The sequence below is a fragment of the Zeus faber genome, assembly GCF_960531495.2.
Source record: "Zeus faber genome assembly, chromosome: 1".
Classification (NCBI taxonomy): Eukaryota; Metazoa; Chordata; class Actinopteri; order Zeiformes; family Zeidae; genus Zeus; species Zeus faber.
Genome location: NC_137193.1, coordinates 32,041,590 through 32,056,589, shown reverse-complemented (window position 1 = coordinate 32,056,589; position 15,000 = coordinate 32,041,590). Strand labels below are relative to the sequence as shown.

General features: G+C 43.2%; 1 protein-coding gene across 1 annotated transcript in view; it reads left to right on the top strand.

The window, feature by feature from the left end:
* LOC307247508 (retinoic acid receptor beta-like) overlaps positions 1-15,000 on the top strand; it is a gene marked incomplete at its 3' end in the record, with an annotated part of 64,932 nt that overhangs the window by 6,521 nt on the left and 43,411 nt on the right. Inside the window, 1 exon segment of the mRNA XM_080023666.1 lies at positions 3,437-3,585. Coding sequence (XP_079879792.1) covers positions 3,437-3,585 — 149 coding nt within the window.

Sequence of the window (15,000 nt, the reverse complement as noted above, 5' to 3'; positions counted from 1 at the left end):
ACACATACATACACACCCCGGCTAAGTCAAAACGACTGTTTCTCATTGCCCCCCTCTAACACACACCACACAAAAGAGTGTTTAAAGGAGCTTATGTATATATCATCCGCAATAAAAAATCCATACGGGGGGGGTTTCAAAGCTGGTTCTAATTTCCCGCCGCACTCCAGGTGAACTCTGACCACTTCCTCTGACCGACACACACACACACACACACACACACACACACACACACACACACACACACACACACACACACACACACACACACACACACACACACACACACACACACACACACACACACACACACACACACACACACACACACACACACACACACACACACACACACACAGAATCTGGAGAGGAAGAGGCTGGGCGGCGTGGGTGGGTGGAACCACTTCCAGACTGGACGAGCTGTCATCACAGTCGGGGGGGAAAGGGGGGGAGCGGGAGTGAACCCCACACTATATCGTTCTTTCTCTATTTCACTCTCTCTCTCTCTCTCTCTCTCTCTCTCTCTCTCTCTCTCTCTCTGCACGCACACACACACACACACACAAAATTGCTGCAGTGATTTCAATTTTAACGCAAACCAAATACACATACCCTGAGGATATTCCGGAAATGCCTTTCTCCCTCTCTCTCTCTCTCTCTCTCTCTCTCTCTTTCTCTCTCTCTCTCGCTCTCGCTCTCGCACTCTCTCTCACTCTCTCGCTCTCTCGCACTCTCTCCCTCGCTCTCTCGCTGTCTCACTCTCGCTCTCTCGCACTCTCTCTCTCACCCTCTCGCTCTCATCACCACCTCCCTTGTTATTCCCTTTATTATCAACTTGTTTTATGTGGTAAAAATGTGCAAGCGCTGATATCTATTCTCAGTGGAACTCTGTGACTTGGACAATTTCAAAATGGAACGATCCGACCTGAGCGAGAGCTTTGACGTCCCAAAATGATACCATTTTTATTTGCGTTATCTACTTGTGCAGTTTGTTTACTCATCAAATTGAGCTCGAAATCCATGTGATCCAACTTGGAATTAAACCTGTTGTTGAAAACAACGGTTAAATAAAGCCGCTATTTGATATCATTACGCTTAATTGACTGCGCGCCGTCCAGCATATTTCTCTTCTTTTTTTTTTTTGTTTTAATTGGAGGTTCTTGCGCCATCTGTGCGGCCCAATGGACCGTGTGGGTTTCACATGTCACCAGTTGGCCAGACAACTGGGTGGGAGAAAAAAAAGGCGGCATGAGAGAAGGGGAGAGACTGGATTGGTGGTTGCTACACATTTTGCTGTGTCTTCTTCCTCAAAGCGGAGGAGGAGGAGAGCTCCCTCCCTCTGCTGCTCGCGCTCTGCGGTGCAAATGAGGACACCCCTATCTCCCCGCCTCCTTCGGAGAGCGTCCTGCTCCTCCAGCAGAAGAAGAAGAAGAAGAAGAAGAAGAAGGGCGTGTTTGCTTTCCTGTTTGACCCCCGAGCTGCAGGGTTCAGCCAGGGGCCAACTGGTTCAGTGCGTCTCTTCCCCCCACGCCCCCCATCTGCGGCCCCCCGTCCCGGCGTGTGCCTGCATGTTTCACACTTTTCCTTTATTCCTCTGACGGCGATATGTTTTCTCGCGCGTGTGTGTGTGTGTGTGTGTGTGTGCGGGCGTGTGGATTGTGTGGATGCCGGCGGTGTGTCCCACCACACCACTAAGGTTTAATCACGCATAAAATGGGGGAAAAAGGGGGCTGCCTTTTGTACCTGACATGAGCTAGAACAGCAGTACACAGGTAGACCCCCCATACACACACACACACACACACACACACACACACACACACAGACATATATACTGTATACTGTATATATATATATAAAGACACTCCGAGGATAATGCATCTGTTTTTTGTGCACCCCATCGCTATGATTGAAGAAAAAACTATTTATTTCTCGATGTACATTGTATTAAAGTGTGCCGTGCCACCTTAGGGGGCGGGAAAAAAGGGAATGTATGTTGTTGCTGTTGTTGTGCCCTATTAAGCCTGAGTAAGACAAACAGCAACATCAAACCGGAAGTCCATTAATTCCTATGGAGAGTCTGATTCCGCACGCGAAAAGCTATGACACGCTCCGGTGTGGAATTCTCGCATGTGATCGAAGCTCCAGGATGGGTTTTTGCCTAATGCATTTCAGCCCGACAGTACTACCGGAAGTGAAGCTGTCAAGTTTTTTATTGCAACTGGGCTTAAAAGTAAATAAGTCACTTATATAAAATAATGATGTTATTAATGTTAATGTTGGATGTCACCATATTCCCTATCAGTCAATCTCTTTTTGTGAAACTGAATTGTGCGTGGTTTTTCTTTTTCTTTTCACTTAATAAACACTATGTAAAGGATGTTTAAACGCTCATTCAGCACAACAAATGGCAGGCTGAGCAAACTACTCACTGTTGTACTGGAAAAATTTGTTCCCTCCCCGTTTTCCCTGACTTAATTTGGGATGCCAAATTCAAAACCCAGATGCAGTTCAAGGACTATGAGGGGAGGATCTGACTGTCGGCTACGATTGCACATTTGGTGTGAAGTAGGCTTGAGTCAAAAACAGCTTGTTGTAAACATGTCATACCTAATGTCCAGGTATTGTATGGCTCGCCTTCACTGGACTGGAGATTTAATAAAAGAATGAAACACAGTCAAACTCCTATTAATAACCCTTTTTTTTAAATGAATTAAGCTTTATTGAGTGACAAAAGCAAACAATTAGATGTCCTTGCAAGGTAACTGCTGGGTTTGTGAGCCCCTCATTTGACTCACATAAGTATACAGCGTTCGCACGTCGGCTCCGTGTACATCTGGACTAAAAATTCGAGAAGTTCAAGAAGTTCCGGGAAGTTAATGAAACCCAATCTCGCGGCCGTCCTGTTTTTATGCCCTTTGAATGCAGATAGGGGCGCCAATCAAAAGATAGGTTTGAAAAAATATCGGCACGGTTCTTGTAATTAACCTCGGCAGTCGTCTTCCGTTTCTCGGGGGCCCCGTGCAGCCGACTTTTTCAAGCATTTTAAGCCCGAGCCGCCGGACTTGCAAAAATGACACATTCCTTATGCGTAATGTCGTTCCGAGTGAATCTTGTCTGGGAAGATTGGATTAAACAACTCGAGAATCCGAGCTATGACAGGGGTCGAGTGATTACTGTGGCGGATTGCTATAGCTTGTCCCCGAGATCGGTAATTGAGTTTGCCCTGATGAAGCACGGAACAATGTAATCTAATCAGTGGAAGATGCTGCTCTCCATTTTCTGATTTCAAAGGCTGTTTGTACGAGTAAGTCCCCGTTTGTGCCTTTTTTTTAACGGGTGGACGCCTCGTGCCGGTAGACTTTAAACTTTTGTAACATCGTGCTGACACTACTCTACTTCCTGTCTCTCTCGCTCCCTCTCCATCTCACTGCAGCCATCGAGACGCAGAGCACCAGTTCGGAGGAGCTGGTCCCCAGCCCGCCGTCGCCACTGCCCCCGCCCAGAGTCTACAAGCCCTGCTTCGTTTGCCAGGACAAGTCGTCCGGCTACCACTACGGTGTGAGCGCCTGCGAGGGCTGCAAGGTGAGCGCCCGCCCAGGGACCTCTTCTTCGGTTTTTGTGACGGGATGAGACCAAAAATCGATATGGCAACTATAGCGACCCTCTAACACCCCCTCCGACACAAACAATACCTGCGCGAGCGGCCCCAGATTCTTTCCCGGCTAGACTCCGCCCAGCCGTTCTCTCCTTTGTCCCCCCTCCTCTCTTCCTTTAGCTGAATCCGTGGAATGCCAAGAATCCATTTTGGGGGTCTTCTGGCCATGGGGGGTGGGGTGGGGGTCGGGGGGGGGGGGGGACGTTGGCGATCAGCTCGCTCTCCAGGTTTCGGGTCAAACCGAGTTCTGCGGCGGATTCTTTTCTGCAGTGTAAATCCCTCGGCTTAGTGGCTTGTCGTGACCTCTGACCCTCCACGCCCCCCAATTCCTGCAAGCTTTATAAGAGATCTGTATGACAAATGTAAACTGAGATTAAAGAATGAATGTATATATCACAGATTATGGGTAAACTTCCTTAACCGGTTACAGATCCGATAGAAAAATATCCACAGCCGTCCCCTGAAGCATGTTTTTTTTATATATTTTTTATTTGACATCTTAACTTAGGCGGATTCAAAACAGCTGATCATGTTTTTTCAATTGGTTTTTTTTGTGTTGCGGTCCCTGTATCCATGGCGAGGGCTTTGTCATTGGCAGCACGAGGGCCAAGCCCCCTCTCTATTGGAGCAGCTTGACCAAGCGTGCTCTCTCCGGCTGTAAGCTTTTAGCAGCACGCCCCGCGCACGAGGACTGCTGAAGGGCCCTTTTGCTGCCCGCTGAATGTGTCAATTACACTCACAAATAGCGGCAAAGAAAAGAGGTGTATAGGGAAACGAGACAGAGAGAGAGAGAGAGAGTGGGGAGAGTCTCGTGGACAGAGTTAAGCCGACGACTGCACGATTAGGTTATAAGTTATTTGTCATGATAAAGCTTGATTTTGTTTGCTGTCAAAATTGACCCTTGAAGAAAGAATTTTCCAGCGATCCGCTGTAATTTTCCCAAACAAAGGCCCTTTTTTTCCTCGCATCAAAACAGGGCTCTCACCACGTCCCACGTCCTTTTATCTATGACATAGATACAACAGACACTTATAATAGGAGATGACAATGACATATATATATATATATTTTTTTTTTAATAAAAGTAGTTTAATTAATAAAGATCATAATGAAAACTGATTAAACTTGTTTTGCGTGAAGTCCTTGAAAATTAAAAAAGAGGGCTTAAATATACTGGTTTAGTCTGTTCATATTTCATGTTTTATCTTTTTCCATACGTTGACCTAAAACGGGAAAACAACTTCTAATTATGTTATATCTACATTAAAATTTGTTTAAGTGTTAGTATTGTGTAAATTGTCTAATATTATTTATTTATTATAAAAAGTTGTGCTGCATATATTGACTTTCAATGCAATTAACATGTATGTTTAAAGGACCATACGGGTGCCAAATTGAATTTTGGCCCGTTTACTAGTCAGCTCACACATTTAAGATTTTCCTGACTTTTTGAATTAGATTATATAGATTTTTAGTTTCTCTACTTTCTCATTTTAGAAAACTCTAACAATATGGTGATAAATGTACCTTAAAATAATTTGCCCGTCCCATTGATGACTATGGTAACACCGATTTTTTTGATCAAGGTTTGTCAATTATTTTCTGTTTTTAGAATGATTTTTTTCTTCATATTTTTTATTTGTTAATTTCATTATAAAATGGAGATCGTTTTAAGATGTGTTTCTCAATATTAAAAGTAGAAGAGTAGTTGTAGAATTTGACACCGATGTGGTGTCCTTTAAGCAGCAAAAAATTGTGAGGAAAAATAATAATTAGGCACATAAAGAAGCATTTAAAGGTAACAAATGTATCCAACCCCTCCCCCATTGAAAGAGTTGGTTGGCTCCGTCATTTCCATTACCAGAGAAACTTGGCCTCCTCTGTGTGTCTGCTGTGGGGGACACAAGCTGATTTGACTTGGTAAAACCGGCGGTGCGGACATATGGGCCTCCATAAGTGCATGCATATGCAAACCCCGAAAACCTGACAGACCTCCTCAGTGTCGCACCAAAGTCGAAGCTTCCTCCAAAGTCAGCCGGCAAGGTTGCCTTCCTTCAGACACTTCATCAGACTTTCGATTTTTTGAAGTCTTATGTTGAAAAAAAAGTCCATTATGTTAAGGGTCAGTTTAAATAGGCTTGAAATAGTCAAAGAATGATAAAAAAACTTCAATATGGCTTTTCAGAATATTCACAACTCATCACATTTTGACAACTGCTAAAGTGTTTTTGATTTTTATTCTATATAGTACTTGCAGTTTCTATAGTGCTTTAGAAAGGATCAATATCTCATCCATTTTTACCAAATGAAGACAGCTTTCTTATTAACATAAACTAGAGAGAGAATGACATTTTTTAACTGGTATATTTTGAGGGCTGAGACCAAAAAACATATAATTTGGATATTTAGCTTATTTCATTTAGCTTTTTGATGCCCATTATAGGATTATTGGAATATGTAATAACAATAATCATCTTGATCATAATAATGATAATAATAACAATATTTGTAATTATTTGTAGAACTATAATAATATTAATAGGAAAAACATGTTGATTTGTGTCTATTCATCAATATAAATGATCATTTGAAGAGATTATTTCATTATTCACTATTTTTCAATGTTATTATTGAAATGGTCTTCTCCTAAAATACAAGTCTAAGACGTTCGTCCTTTGCAAAATCATCATTGGTGGAAAAAGAATGCCAATGTCGACACAAGGTGTAGCCTCGATGAGATGCCGAAACCACCAGAAAGAAAGGAAGGAGGAATGAAAGAAAGCAAGCCCTGCATTCCTAAGGAATGTATTCTCTCCGACAAGAAAACACAAACAACAGTTTTTTTGAAGAGATAAAGCCATCCCCTCCCCAACTCCTCCACGGTGGGATTAGTTTGACAGAACCGGTTTGACACGCAGGACAGGGAACGGCCTCTTTGAATACGATGCGATTCAAAGGGCCCGCGGTCACGCATTCTGTGTTCTGAAAAGCGCCACTCCCTCATTGAGGAACTTGGACGACATCATCGTCTTCGCACTTTCGGCTTGGTGTTGGTGTCTTCTTTATTGTCTTTATCGAGACGTATGTACAAATCATCTACTGTCACGACTTAATTAAATTCTGGGTTTCGATACGAAAGGTTAATTGTGATATTTCTGCTTACTTTTTCCAACGCCACACCAAAGAGATTGCACACGTCACAAATGTTACGAGTCAGTTTTTAAGTTTAATTTGAGGTTCTCGCATTGTAAACACAAGTAAAACACAAATACTATAAATACAACTTGGGTTGCAATAACAAAATTGGTATTCCCTTGAAGAATATTGGACTGAATTACAGGTAAAGGTATTGATGAAATTAAAAGGACGACGCACAAAAAGATAGGATTAAGGCTTTGCTTTTAGGATTCCAATAGTAATAATTAATAGCGGTATCCAAAAGAATGTGCGTCGCCTCCGTATCGCACCCCAGAAAAACCCAGTTGTTAATGAGCAGAATTATCCGATGAAGACACACCAGTGAAATGAAGTGAAATTAATTGAATTAAACCCCGCAGATAGGCCGATGTTATCACGCCGCCTCGGTCTTTGATGTCAGATTTGGAGCACACGCTTCTGTGGCGATCGGCGGGGATGAAATAAAGTTTAAAGAGCGATTTATAAAAGTGCAGCCTAGAGTAACTCTGTCTCTAAAAGCAGCAGCGCGGATTGTACCACGTTAGGAATGCTTAAGTGTTTGCAGGATTGCAGACAAAACCTGGCGTTGACAAACGGTTCAAAAAATGAGTTTTGATGAATCGCATGATAATACTTTGATTAATCGTAATTTTTCTAATTCACTCAAATTTGACCCAAAACAAAGATTTTCTATTTACGTTACAGTCATACTATGAATTAATTATTGGGGAGATACATTTCAAAAAGCCGCTATGTTCTGCTTTTCCTTTTCATTGAGCCAGTTACTTAGACAAACAAGCCAGTTGACATGAAATTAAACACTACATTAAAACATAGAAAACAACAAAATAAAAATAATTAATAAATTAAAATAAATCAATATCAATACATTTTTTCATATGCACTCTTTAAAAAAAACAGTGTTGCCTTTGGCAAAGAGGGTCTCATACACAGGCTTTTCATAACCCCAGTTTAACAGTTCAAAGAAATAAAACAGTTCAAAGAAATTAAAGGCATTTTGAAAAAAAGGTATTGAAAGAAAGAAATGTAAATGAATTCAGTTTTGGGTCATCAATTTCCACATTTGAAATGTTTGAGGGATGATTGTGAATTAATCTTTCAAACATTCTATCTCTCGAACTATTGGCCTCTGGTTAATTAGTCTCGAACGACTGTCGGCGATGCTCAAATCCATTTCAAATAACTCTGAAAACGGGTGTCAACATATCAACAGGCTCACCCTTCTTTTCATTGCTCAAACAGATTACGCAGATCTAACGCCGTCCTTCAGAAGTGGCACCTGCCAGAGTAGAGAGCCTTCTTTGAGTAAAATGATTAATTAAAAAAAATATAACAACAGGTGTATAATGACAAAGCAGGATCGTTAAAAGACCAGAAATAAAATGCAATTTAAAGCAGGTGATTGAGTGTTCACTGAAAGTTAAGGAAACAGAAGGCACGCCGGGGCCTCCCACCCCCAGCCTCTGTTCTGCCTGTCATGATAATCTATAATAATCTATAATGATGGAAGCTGCTCGAAAACGCGGTACGTAATGGGATTTGTCAACGGCGTACGACATGAAAGCCCTCCCTGAGTTCTTCTTCGCGGCGAAGAGGAATCAAACGCAGAGGGTCAACTGTGCCGGTTGCTTGGAGTTGGAGTCTCCTCTTTTTTTTTTTTGATTGAGATTGAGATTTCTCCCAATTGTTGGATTGTAAAGTGGTAATCTGTAGCATTATTTAGTTGAAAAATCCCATATTCGATTTTTTTTTAATTTTTATTTTTTTGCTTGCGCTTTTTAGGAAGCCATTCATACATTCATAGTATTTGCATTCTGCATGTGCGTCACTATATGCTGGTTCCATTGTTGGTGGCGGGGTCCATCATATATGCGAAGACCCACCCCCCCAAAAAAAGAAAGAAATCAGTTTGAAGAAAGCATGCTTTTGAGAAAATAAAGTGACCCCCTTAGAACGAAGACGGGGGTAAACTCGGATTTTGAAAACAAACTAACAAAAAATAACAGACTATGTGATGGATTACCATATTAATGACCGATCAAACATTCACGTTCAGTCGGTGAAACTGAATGAATACATGAGAAAATTAGTGAACTAGCAATTATAGCCAATGTGTTTGAGTTTGGGGTTCCAAGAGTTTATTCTCATTGTTTGGACATTACTGCGGAGCTAGAGGGTTCTAAACAAGCCAAAAGAAAAAGACAAATTGTCATACACACACACACACACACACACACACACACATCCGATGCCTTGCTAAAGAGATGCTCAGAGAATGCAGCCGGTCAAGACAGGTCCCTGTCCATGTGTTGCATTGTGGTCAAGGCTGGGAGCGGAAAGGTGTGTGTATGCGGGAGGGCTGGTGCCGAGAACAGAACTCGTTTGAGCCTGTGGCGTAGTCTTTGGTCTCGTGTGCAGAGTGGCAAACCTGGAAGAATACGGCCACAGTGGGTCCATTTGTGGACACCAGGGGAAGGGAGGGAGTGGTGATCTGACACCCACCTATGGTAATAGTGGGGGAGGGGCCTCTTCGTTCTCCCCTGTGTCATCTTTTCAGTATCTATCCTTTTGTCCCAGTCTCTTTCGACCTTTGGAGGCATCCGAGCGAAGGGGGAGTTCAAACCCAGTCCTGCTGCTCCTCAAAAGGCTCCTCTGGCCATCACTGCTCTTCTTAATACGCAATTATCCCTCTGTCTGTCACTCTTTTGCTGTGCTTTTGTTCCACACTTTCCCTCTTCTCTTTTCTCTTCTTTTTCTTTCACCCCCCAACCCCCCTTCATTCTCTGCACTGTTTTTTTTTATCTCTAAAGTTCATCTGCAGCTCCTCAGGTGTGAAAGAGAGAGAGAGAGAGAGAAGAAGAAGAAAAGGGAAAAGCTGAAAAGTCTAGTTCAGTGGGTTATTGTGAGGGAACACCCCAAAAATAAAGTCCTGAATTCAACATTCTACTCCAGTAAAAGCATTAAAGTACTTGATGCCAAGGGGCGGTTTCACAGACACAGATTAGGCTTCATCTAAAAAAAGACAGGAGTCAGCAAACTGGAAGTTATGTTATGGCGAGTCACGAGACTACGGGATTCTGGGCTGATTTTCCACTCGCAGACAGTTTTTTGGAGATCGCCGACCAAAACTCTGGATCAAATCGGTGCTCGCTCCCATGAGTGATGATCACTATGTGTGAACTGTTAAATAAGCGATCCGAGAGCTCGCCGATGGCTTGCCAGACGCCTGAAAGATATCAAGCAGGCTAAATAACTGGTCCTGTCGGGGAGCCATGCAGCGAGATAGAGCCAATGAGAGCAGACACAGGGTGGGGGTCGAGAAGGAGAGACGGAGGTGCACCGGAGCAGCGGCCAGAACAACATGCAAAACGATAACTGCAACACGACTACAAGATATTTTATAAATAAACAGTGATTTACATTTTTCACCATTTTCTAACATTTTATAATTAATCATTTAATCCATTGATAATAATAAACAGATAACTAATAATAACTATATGTGTGTGTGTGTGTGTGTGTGTCTTTGTGTGTGTGTGTGTGTGTGTGTGTATATATACAGTGGGGCAAAAAAGTATTTAGTCAGCCACCAATTGTGCAAGTTCTCCCACTTAAAAAAATGAGAGAGGCCTGTAATTTTCATCATAGGTACACTTCGACTATGGGGGGAAAGAATCCAGGATATCACATTGTAGGATTTTTAATTAATTAATTGGTAAGTTCCTCGGTAAAATAAGTATTTGGTCACCTACAAACAAGCAAGATTTCTGGCTTTCACAGACCTGTAACTTTTTCTTTAAGAGGCTCCTCTGTCCTCCACCCGTTACCTGTATTAATGGCACCTGTTTGAACTTGTTATCAGTATAAAAGACACCTGTCCACAACCTCAAACAATCACACTCCAAACTCCACTATGGCCAAGACCAAAGAGCTGTCAAAGGACACCAGAAACAAAATTGTAGACCTGCACCAGGCTGGGAAGACTGAATCTGCAATAGGTAAGCAGCTTGTTGTGAAGAAAAACGAAAGTGTGGGAGCAATTATTAGAAAATGGAAGACATACAAGACCACTGATAATCTCCCTCGCTCTGGGGCTCCACGCAAGATCTCACCCCATGGGGTCAAAATGATCACAAGAACGGTGAGCAAACAACCCAGAACCACACGGGGGGACCTAGTGAATGACCTGCAGAGAGCTGGGACCAAAGTAACAAAGGCTACCATCAGTAACACACTACGCCGCCAGGGACTCCAATCCTGCAGTGCCAGACGTGTCCCCCTGCTTAAGCCAGTACATGTCCAGGCCCGTCTGAAGTTTGCTAGAGAGCATTTGGATGATCCAGAAGAGGATTGGGAGAATGTCATATGGTCAGATGAAACCAAAATATAACTTTTTGGTAAAAACTCAACTTGTCGTGTTTGGAGGAGAAAGAAAGCTGAGTAGCATCCAAAGAACACCATACCTGCTGTGAAGCATGGGGGTGGAAACATCATGCTTTGGGGCTGTTTTTCTGCAAAGGGACCAGGACGACTGATCCGTGTAAAGGAAAGAATGAATGGGGCCATGTATCGTGAGATTTTGAGTGAAAACCTCCTTCCATCAGCAAGGGCATTGAAGATGAAACGTGGCTGGGTCTTTCAGCATGACAATGATCCCAAACACACCGCCCGGGCAACGAAGGAGTGGCTTCGTAAGAAGCATTTCAAGGTCCTGGAGTGGCCTAGCCAGTCCCCAGATCTCAACCCCATAGAAAATCTTTGGAGGGAGTTGAAAGTCCGTGTTGCCTAGCGACAGACCCAAAACATCACTGCTCTAGAGGAGATCTGCATGGAGGAATGGGCCAAAATACCAGCAACAGTGTGTGAAAACCTTGTGAAGACTTACAGAAAACGTTGGACCTCTGTCATTGCAAACAAAGGGTATATAACAAAGTATTGAGATTAACTTTTGTTATTGACCAAATACTTATTTTCCACCATAATTTGCAAATTAATTCTTTAAAAATCAGACAATGTGATTTTCTGGATTTTTCTTCTCATTTTGTCTCTCATAGCTGAGGTGAACCTATGATGAAAATAACAGGCCTCTCTCATCGTTTTAAGTGGGAAAACTTGCACAATTGGTGGCTGACTAAATACTTTTTTGCCCCACTGTATATATACTGTATATATATATATTATTTATTATAATGATTACTAATCAAACAATTTGGACTGCTCGACATCCATTATGTAAGAAAAATAATCCTGTCTTGCGTTAGTGTTTTAGTGACAAAATATAGTTTGGACAGTATGGCCCAGACAGGCTCGTCAGGGATTCCTCCTGGTGAAAGATCTTGTAATATGTAACCCCCTGTCACAGATCAGTCATGTAGTATGAAACCACAACGACTTCAACATTCTCGATCACAAGACAAAGTTGCCTAGTGTGAACAGTAGAGCGATCTAATGACTTTGAAAGTCATGTAGTGTGTCCATGGCATTAGTGGACGTGAGCATGACCAGCCCTGGCAACGGTACACGGCATTTGGCAAAATTACAGCCAGATGTTACTTACGCGAAGAGCCGACTCGACTGCGCATGTCTGCTACAGCTGCTGGAGTTTTCTGCTGCAGTGACGGACCCGGTAGATGGCGTTTTCTGAATATTGCATTTAAACGGCTTAAATAAAGACAGTGGATTGATATAAAAGTTATACTTTTTATATATTATTTGCATTGAGGTTGTTTGGTGATTGAAGCGTGGAAGCAGATGAAGGATTTGGACACGGTGGTCTTGTGTGGCGCAGTTGGTCCGTTGATAAAGTTGCAGCTCCAGGTTATTACTTGTATAATAATATAATTAAATATGAATAATTAATAATAAATGAAGGGCTTCTATTGTCACTGGAACCCAGGTGATCAGCCATTGACCACTCAGTTAACAGACCATTGATCACTACCAGGAAACAGATCTCTATAGATGTGCTCTCTCTCAAAGCTAAGCCACATTTTTATAGCTACATGCATTACTACAATTCTTATATATAACAACAGACACAAAATTATTTAGTTTAATATACTTTATTGCAGTAAAACCATCATACATTGCATCACCATGGCAACATATCATCATGCTTGTTTTGTTTTGCCGTTGTACATCCCCCTTGCTCCCCCCTAGCATTCAGAAAGTGCCATTATGCTGTTCCCATCTATTATGTTCCATGTGAATACGGCATAAATCACACTTTTAATCTGGACTAAATGGTCTTTCTCAGTCATGGTGAAAAATAGTCTCTAAAATCTGATTTCCAGAAGTAAGATTAGAGCAAATCTAGGTCTAAGTGAAGTCTTAAATGAAACCTGGCCAAAGGCGGGTTTCTCTTTGGATTAAAGGACTTGGGTCTCCAGGTCGACCTTGACAGTAGAGGAAATGGATTCTCTGGACCAGTCAACATCTAATCAACTAATCAACATCTCAGAAAGGCATTATTTAATTGTGGATTAATTGAAATAGGAGATTAAACCCTGTCTGCGAAACCCTAAACCGTAAATGTATTAACTATGTCAGGTAAAAGCACCTGTTGAACATCACAAACTTATATTGCAGCATGGTGACACACTCCAGCCTACACCTTTAATGCCGCAACTTCGGTTGGTTCAGACAAAAGTGTGGGACGGTTCAGTTTTGGTTTCCTCTTCGGTTGGCGTGCTCCAACTTACCAATCGAAACCCTATGCGCTTGCCGTGTACTCAACCACCCCTCTTCACCCCGTGCCCTAGTCCTGTTTGGGGTGTTATCTGTTGCGGTTTCGCATTCACTGAGGGCAACAAAGCCAGCCTTTGAGCGAATGTGTGTGTCAATGGGGGTGGGGGGGGGCTTTATTTTGTCCCGCTATTCACCCTGCCCCCGATTTTCTCCCCCCAAACAGTACCTAACTATCTTCCCCATGACTCAACAATCTCCTTTCCTTTGGGGATTTCCAAAAATGGCTAACACCCACAGTTATGCGCATCCCTTAAACCACAGTAGTATGTCTCCCCCCTGTTAAGTTCGTTAATGTGGGCTTTTTCAATTCGAGCAAACACCGCGGGGAAAAGGTCCTGCGGCCGATCTCCATGCACCGCTGCCTCCCCGGTGAACCGCAAGGTGTAAGTAATAGCCTGGATAAACACGACCCAGCAACCCCAACCCTCCTCCTCAACCCGCCCTCCCGAAGGTCTCCCGTGTCGTCTCCGCTTTCGGAGGCGGCGATAAGATGTCGACACGATAGAAAGTGAAAGCTAATCCATTCCCCCCACGCTCCCACACGTCTACATCGCAAAAAATAAACCAGTGCGTCGGGCAACACAAAACGACCTGCAGTACAGGGTCAGCAGGTAGAAGTGGTAGTAGTAGCAGTCGTAGTAGGAAGTAGGGGCTCGCTCCGGTGTGCCAGGGAAAGAGAAAGAAGAAGGGGGGGAAAAAAAAGGAAGGAGGAGCCCAAGCGGGACACGGAGGCCGGTTAGAGGTAGGAGCGGGACTAAATAATTAATTCGGCGGCACTTTCGTTTTTTAATCTGTAAATGAGAAGGGCTTAGGTGCCCCCGGGCGAAGTTGACGCGACACACAATCCCCGACCCATTAAGATAACAAGATGCCAGATAATGATCCCGGTGAAGGTGCAGTTCATCAGCGAGGGGAACGGCAGGAGCGGGGTGGGGGTGACAGCCCGACCCGCGTCCCCTTCTCGGTCATAGTTTCACAGCGGCGCCCCCAAGGGGTGGCCCCGAGGCGACACCCTACAGGAGCCACTCCCTCAATTCTCCGCTTTGCCAGTGAAACCATTGCCTTGCTTGGCAGAAACGGCAGACTCCGCAGTCTGAGAGCGGCTGAAACAGCGCTGCTATAGCGGCAATCAAACAGCTTAAAGCAATGGTTCTCAATTAGTCTACCCTCAGCAACCGTATTCGTCATTAAGATTAAGATTTTAACCATTCGTATTTAGTTCACCAAATGAACCGTGCGGTAATCCACAACACATCCGTGTACTGTAGCTTAAAGTAGCTTTGATGCCGAGAGCTCGAGATGAGTTGAGAGGTCCATTCAAAATGGACCCGCAAAATGTTTGAGAACCAAGGAGGAAAAGAGGAAACTAAGTGGAAAAGCCCTTATTGAGCCCCGTC